Raw genomic sequence first — 8,437 nt, 5'->3', positions numbered from 1 at the left:
GCGCATCGAGCGTGTTAATTATAATGAACGTTAAGTAACCGCGCTATACGCGGACTATTATCGTATGTGCCGTCCAACAAAATCGCGCGCAGTCCCTACGTCGCGTCGGGAAAAGTAGTTTACAGCTTGTTACTTATCGCGATCAAGCGCAGTAATGCGCTAATGCACGAGAAATCCTATCGACCAGTAAATCTACCACGAATCGTGTGTACAATGATATCCGTGGCGATGCAACGTGATGTTGCATCACATTAATTTCTCATAATTTTTCATCAGTTTCACCAGATTATTTCTAGGTTGTCTCAGTATAAAAAACATTAAAAGCAGTAAGCAACAAAAGGTAACATAGTTTATCGAATGTAAGATATCTATATCCAATGTGTCCTATCTAAGCGATTTTTTACTGATAACATTGAAAATAGTCAGATTCAAAATAAAAAACGCTTCTAAATGAAGCAATAATTAATTGAAAATATATGAGATATTTTTATTTAGGGCATATTGCACTGAGAGAAAAATTTTCGTGACTATAATCGCATCGTAAAACAATTGTGATTAGGAGCTCCATTTTTATAGTTATTACTACTAAAATGTTAGTAATAATCATTATATTTATAGTTCTATATTTAAAAAATAGATGTACAATTGTCTCCAAAAATGCCTATAATTTCGGAGACAACTGTATATTCTTTTTAGAATATAAAACTATAAATACAATTATCATTATTACTAATATTATAGCAGTAATAAGTATAAAAATGGAGTTTCCATCAATAATTATTGGATCGTCCGGAAAGTTCGTGCCGATGTTGAAGGAAAATTGAAACGCAGAAAATTTAAATTTTAATATACATTTATTAAATTATATAAGTTAATCGACACGAACTTTCCGGATAACCCAATTTTACCAAGAAATTATAGTACACACAAATACCAAAAACTTTTCTCTCAGGATATGTATAATTATTGTAAAATAACATAAAAATACGAGATGGATTAAATACTGTATATTAATATCTCGAAATCAATAAAATATAAAAAAATCATATTTAACAATAAAAACCTACATTATATAATGTTTAAACTTAATTAAATATTCCCATATTTCAGAAGCGATATATAAAAGGTGTTAAATGAGACTAAAAGGTAAATTCGATTAAAGAAACTCGTGAGTCATGTTAAACCTTAATACGCGATCATGGCTTGCGATCATGGATTAACATGTCGATGACGTTGAGTATACATGAACGTTATTAAGCAACACCCCGAATGGTGAAAAGCTTAAGCGACGGTAGCAAAGAATCGCATTGCAATATACAGACCGCATACATGAGAAAATAACGAGAGAAGAGTACAGGTTATAGGCAATCTGCAACCGTCGCTGCCGGCGATGCAAGGCTATAGCTCCTTCACACGACACGCCAATAAAACGTTTCCACGGGATATGCGCAGCCCGTAAAATGCTAATCGCGCCAATTCTAACGCGTCCTCGAATGGATTTCACTCGTCGATTTCGCGGAAATGGTTGCTCCGTCTTCCTGCCTCTAGAACGATAGAAGTTTCTCTCTCTCTCTCTCTCTCTCTCTCTCCCGCCCTTATTACGTCGGCTACAAAAATCGAAAACAGAGAATTGCGAGGCGTATTGGGGAAATTTAATCTGCTCAGTATAAAAAAAAAAAGGTTTAATGACAGTATAAAAAAAAAGGTTTAATTAAGTTTGATGAATCATAAAGCGCGAATAAAATTTAAAACTCGCGAGAATGAATTTTGTTTCTGAATTTCTAATTCAATGTAATTATAAATTAATTTATACATAAAGTACGCTCATCCGAGAAAATGTTGGAAGCAAAACGTTATTGCGTCAATTATTTTGGTAGAAGTTAATTTGGCCTTTTAGAAATTGCAAGGAGTTATCGAAAAAAGTGTTTTCAAACGAGAAAAAGTGAGAGGCTCGACAAACCGTGGTGGGCAATTTTCGTAATAAATTGCCATTAATTCTGAGCGTGAAATCGGAAAACGATGAAGACTTTATACACCTTGGAATGCTTAAGAAGCAACATGGTCACGCAAGCTATATGTTGTTTTAACATCCGTAACGTTTGCAATATCTTTTGTCTGAGTAAATAGTACATCATACGACACAAACATATCTGAAGATAAAATGATGATTTCTTAGAAAAGCACTACGATTAAAGCAAATGTACAATCAGACCTTTCTTTTACTTTCCTTCTACAAACATTATGAGCATGCTTCAAGAATTATGGCAATCATTTATTTCGATAAGAAAAAGGAGAAAACCATAATTTTCTAGAAAATTACCTTATATTTTTCATTGTATCAATAATTAAGAAAATTCAGAAACTCGAGTTACAAAGTATAGATTTAAGAAAAATAGAAAAACTGATTTTGCGAAAAATCTAAAAATTTTGCTAAACACAGATCAGAAAATAATTTTGTTGGACCATTGAAATAATTATATATAAGGCAGTTAAGCATATGAGCAATGTTGCAAAAAATGTTGAAAAAAACATTAACAATTACCTTCGCTGTAAATATCAAAGGAAAAATAATAATCCAATTCCCTGAATTAAAAATAACATTTTGTTATTTTCAACTTCTATGAATATCAAATTGTATATATATCAATCAAATTTTGTGATTAGTTTAAAAGGAAATACATTCATATTGACGTACGTATTTAGTAAATAATAAACTAAATTAAATAGAGTCAAACTTAATACATTTTCTTGAGATTTTTTATTAATTAACATTTAATTAAATTAACAATATATTGAATAGGAGAAGTGGCAATCAATAAAAATAATTTTAAAAAATAATTCAAATAAAGTATAAAATTTAACAGTGTTAAGCTTCCTGTATATAATTATTTCGATGGTACAGCAAAATTTTTTTCAGATCTGTATCTAGCTAAATGTTTAAGTACTTCAACAAACTTGTTTTTTTTTTCCGTCAATCACAACAACACATTAATAAAACATTGCGAAATAATTTATGCAACGACGCGAAGATAAGAATGAGGTACGTCAATTAAGAGCTTGCGTGTTTCGATCTCGATTTGGAACGAATATACCGGCGAGGGATCGATGCCGATTCGAGCCGTGAAATTTAAAGGCAACAAGCGGGATACATGCGGTAATGACTCGTAATAAGCGTCCGAGCGCGGCGATATAAGCGACTCGAAAAAGTCGTTAACTGGTCGGAAATCGGTAATCACGTGGAATAATCGACGCCTCTTATAAGTGCTTACGTTTTTGTGCCCCGTATTAGAAAGAGCCGTATGTGCGTGCGCGCGCGCATGGCGCGTCACCGCGGGTGTTTCACGCGTAAGAAGCGGTCGTCGACGAGCGGGTGTGGGGCGGTTATAGTCGGTCCCCGCAGTGGGGCCCTTTCTTGCCCAGGTCCCTGCGGCCCTTCTTTTTTTCGTCGCTTTAATCGGACTCAAGCTGCGCATATCTCGCGGTAATGAGGATTATCCTCTTTCCGTGCAGGGGCGGATAATGACGTCTCGGAGATCTGAAGCTGACCTTTAGGGCTTGCATAAACGAAATAAAAGATAAATATTAGTAATATCTTGATTTCTATGAAATTAGAATTTTCTAGTATATGTTTATTATGTTGGATATTTTAGTACTAAAGAACATATCATTGTTCTGTAACATCAAGATAATTCTTATTACGTAAAATTATTTTATTCTAATTGTGTATTCTTGTCTTAAATTTCTATCTGCTTGTATAGAGATATTTCATACATAAGGGTCGTTTTTTTGTTTAATTAAAATGCAATTAAAGCGTTACATGTATACTGTGTACTTCAGAAAATTTGAAAATATTATAATTAATAATAATTGTGTGTCTAAAGAGTTATTATCTCAAAATAAAATAAATTTTATTTATTTTATTAATTTATTTCTTAATATTAAAATTAATTTTACATCCTAACTTCCTTAAAAAATATTTTCAAAGAATTATTCCAAATGAAATTAGTCTTTTAGAATATTGACGGTTTTATAAGCTGAATAAATCCGCCCCTGTTTCTGTGAGACATCTTTTTATTCGGTCCCCATGAATCGCGTTTACTCCCTTGGAACGTACCTCGCCAAACGAACGAACGAACGAACGAACGAACGAACGAACGAACGAACGAATGAACGGGATATCCTAATCGTACGGTTCATTATGAGCGCGCGCACGCTCGCTCGCGATGACTATGACTGATGCCGCGGCACGACGAATTGCGATGCGCATTACGAATAAATATCGCACTCTTTGCTCCGCTCGCACGTCTAATGCGGCTGCTCGCAGATGGCCACTTGGGTGGGTTTCGAAAATGTGCGCACGCGGCGGTCGCCGGCGCGAAATAACGTGCGCGATTAAATTAAATTGCGAATGCGCGGCTTTTCATCAGATCGCGCGATAAACATATGTCGGCGTGATGTTGCCCAAGACGATCGATTTATCACCACGATCAATCACACGTCCGCCTTAATTCGTAGGGCGTTTAAGCGCCAAACCGCGTAACAACGCGCTCTAGGCGGCGCTCGAAAACGTATCCGTCAGCGTGGAAACTCGCACGATTGAATTAAATCGCGTGCCGTCGCGAATGTGGCGAAACGCGAATCGGACGCGTCAAAGTGCGGCGTGCGATCGTATCACGTTAAGCAACAAGAAGAACGAAATAGCGTTCCTTGGTAAAGCACATTCAATTGAAGAATTGCTTTACTTCTTGTTTACAATTAGCAAAAAAAATTATTGCAGCTATATCAATAGAATCTCGTTGCTATAGAAAATATTGATCGGAGATAATCAGAAATATTGTATGAATAGATAAAAAATAAATATTAATTACATTTCATTAAATTATATATATTTTTTTAAATAATCGTTTCTGAGGAACACAGCCTCTCTTTTCTAAATTTTGTGGAATTTATATAAAACCAAAAGAACAGTCCAAAGACTTCGCTGTTAATTTGAGATTCATATAATTTGGATGGAGATCGAATTATGTCGCGGAAATCGCGGTTACGCTCGCACGGGGCGGTGCAACGTGCCGAGGCGAGACGTGCAAGATTCCGTGGCCGCCATCTATCTTCGGACGCTCTGGTAGCGAAGAAAGAGGGCATAATTAAATTAAATTAAGCTCGGGACGAGCTCTCCTCTCGGCCTCCTTCCGTGACTTCCTTTCCGTCGTTCCCGCCGCCACCACCGCCACCACCGCCGCCGCCGCTGCCGTCCTACCGGCGGCGATAGTCGTCGGACGCCGCCTTTATTTGCAAGCAATTTGCGCTCGCGGATCGCGCGGCAAAAAATCCGAAAATAATGCTCGCGTATTAATCATACCTTCCGCGTGCCCGCACCTCCCTCTTCCATTCCATCGTCCGACATGACGTCTTCTCGCCGCTCTTACTCCGCGAAGGGTTCTTCCGAAGGGGCCCTCTTCGTCGATGTGCCCCGTGTCCGATGCTACCCCCTTCTCTCTCCCTTCACCGCAAAAATGCGTTCCCGTTCGTTGCCGGCACATAGCTGTGCAATCACGTGCCGAGATCCTTTGTGATGTACACATGTATATATTTGTATATATGTTGTGTCTCTTAGGCACCCTTGCACTGCAACTGCCTGAAATCGAGTCCGAGGAAGCCAGGAAAGAAGCACCGCAGGACACGTTAGCTCTTTAGCACCCTTTGGCAAATTAGCCTCGGCGACGAAACTCCTAATTCCATCGCAATACACATGTAAACACGTATACGTAGGTGTTACACGTGATGTATGCAGTATAAGCTTTCCAACGTTGCTGCTAGCACGGTTTTATACCGACCCCAAAGTGCACTAAGATCAAATTAAATGTAAAAAAAGTCAGGCACTTGAACTCGACATCAAAATGCAAAATGCATTAATCAGAACGTTACAAAGTTAAGAATCTTGAGTTGTGTATATTGAATTATAATAATAAACAAATTTTCTGAATAGAAAATTCAGAAATATCTAAAACAGATTTAAAGGCACAAAAGACAAATTCAAAATAATTAAAATAGCAGTTGATATAAATATAGACCTTTGTCAAACCGTGAGATACTCTGATAGAAGACAGTAATAAAGATATCAAATTGCAAAGTAAAATACTTTCATTCTTAATGGTCGTTGAATTCGATTCTAACAATAGAGCAACTCGCAATTTCGTGACCACATGGAAGGTATATATTGAAGTGGAAACGAAAGCGCAATTAGCGTGATATCGTTATGACGCCGGCAAAATGGCGGTTTTGTAAGTATGTACTATCAGAAGGCGATTGCTAATTATCGTGAGGAGAATGAGATAAGCGGAGTCGGGCAGCAAAAAGGGAGTTAAAACGTTGCACGATCTCGTGATCGCGAAAGCGTATTCGACGTAACCGCCCATACCGTGCGATTAGCGCGATATTATTACAGTTAATTTCCCTAAACCCGACATTTTCCGTCGTACTGCATTTTGCCGCAGCGTATTTGCCACCAATTAGTAACTATTACAGAAAAACTGAAAAACGTTAGGAATGATCTTAAATGACATCAGAAACGCAAAGTAAAAAGAAATAGGTAATTATAAAATTTTTAATGCGTACGTTATATAAAATTATATCTTGCTTATTATGTTATTTATATCAGGATTCAAATCTGAAAATTCCTGATATTTAATAAAAAAAAATAATCCCATCGGAATATTCAAAATAGTAAAAATGACAAATATTATTTAATCGTCATAATAGACGCAAGAAAATTGCAGAGAGATGGTATATTTTTTCATATTAAAAACGTTAAAAAGAAAGCTATTGAATATTTGGAAATATAAATAATAAATAAATGTAAATTATAGGTTAAAATATTTATAACAAAACATTTACAAATCAAGGTTAAAAACATGCAAGTTCACAGGGAGCGAATTACAGAATGAAATAGCTGTTTCTGTTTACAATATGTACAATCGAGTTAATGTATAATCGCCGACGAAGCACGGGGATTACTTCTTTGGCTTCTTCGGGGGTTCGAGGCCGCTATCGTATTCGGAGGTGTTAAGCATTCTGACCCTCTTCAACAACCCTGCTCTTTTTTCATCGTCGTCTCCGGTCCTCTGTTTCTTTTGCGGCACCCCATCAGATCTGGAAGCGAGAGTAGCCGCACTTTAATTCTCACATTAGGACTAACCCGCAATTTTCGATAATTCGACGTAAACGACATGTGGTGAGGACAGAGCGCGGTAATCGGAAATTGAGGCAAAAAAAAGTTAAAGAAAAAAGAAAACAGGACGCGCGCGCGCATCAAAACGCGACGATACACCCCGCGGACGAACAGAGGTGGGCTTCCACCAACTGCCGTACCAAATTTCATGTTCGCCACTACTTTTTTGTCCACCGCTGAGAGTCACGCACGAAATGCGCATTATCATGTTTTATGGTCTGTAATAGCAATTCCTTTTTAATCGATACTTCATATATAAGTTTCCCTATTAATTTTGTAATAGTAATCGACATATTTCTTAATTACAATAGAATTGTATATAAAATAATAAATATATATAATATAAATACAAAAAAAGAAAATGAAAAAATATCGTTCAAAATTATCATATTATTCATATGAACAAAAAAAAATATATATATAAAAACAGTGAAATTTAAATAAAGTAATTTAGATAATTTAATTCGACTAATTTAAGTAAAGCTGTTTCTGAAATTAGATAAATAGTAGTATTCGATTAAATAATTGTAAATTAAAAAATGAGAAAAAATATAAATATAAAATACTGACTGTATTCTATCTGTCCAAGTCACAGAATGACACTTCCAGCTGCAAAGTACCGAAATTGAAAATTTTCGTCGGTCTTATAGAGGTCCTGTAGTAAAGTGTAAGGAGGACGATGTGAAACTACATCTCACACACACATACATGGGCAAATGCACTTGTGCTAAGATACGCACACAAACATATAGGTAATCGCACCCACAGAGGCGTACACCATAGTCGTCTCTCGATCCATTGGACCGTCAGCTCAGTGCCCGCCTTTCACCCATTAAAACTGACTCGTTCTCTCCCCGTGCGGAGGGCACCAGTCGGTTGCCCGTCGTGCTCACCCAAAGCACGCCCATTCAAATCGCATTAAACACGTTAATGCGTAATGCCGGTCTCGGGGAAAAAGATTCGCCGCGCGTAACGCGAAAAAAAGGGCACGTAGAGGAGATGTAAAAGGGAAGAGGAAGAAAGAGAAAGAGAGACGAAAAACATGAATATGGCAGCGCAGGCAAATGATCGCCGGAGAACACAGGAATTATAAAGCTCGGTAAAAACGCGAAAGGTACTCGCGTGATGTAGACGACGTGATACATGAAGTAGAAGGGACGTTGGCGTAGAAATTACGAAGTACAGCGCCTGTGGTAGGACTTGGCTCGT

General features: G+C 37.1%; 1 protein-coding gene across 1 annotated transcript in view; it reads right to left on the bottom strand.

Moving 5' to 3' along the window:
• Positions 1 to 7,010: 7,010 nt before the first annotated feature.
• The window catches only part of LOC105627080 (probable ATP-dependent RNA helicase CG8611), a 15,131-nt gene continuing 13,704 nt past the window's right edge, over positions 7,011 to 8,437 (bottom strand). Inside the window, 1 exon segment of the mRNA XM_012208360.1 lies at positions 7,011 to 7,149. Coding sequence (XP_012063750.1) covers positions 7,011 to 7,149 — 139 coding nt within the window.

The sequence above is a fragment of the Atta cephalotes genome, assembly GCF_000143395.1.
Source record: "Atta cephalotes unplaced genomic scaffold scaffold00008, whole genome shotgun sequence".
NCBI classification, from domain to species: Eukaryota; Metazoa; Arthropoda; class Insecta; order Hymenoptera; family Formicidae; genus Atta; species Atta cephalotes.
Note: the sequence above shows the minus strand (reverse complement) of the source record. Positions and strands in the feature narration are given on the sequence as shown.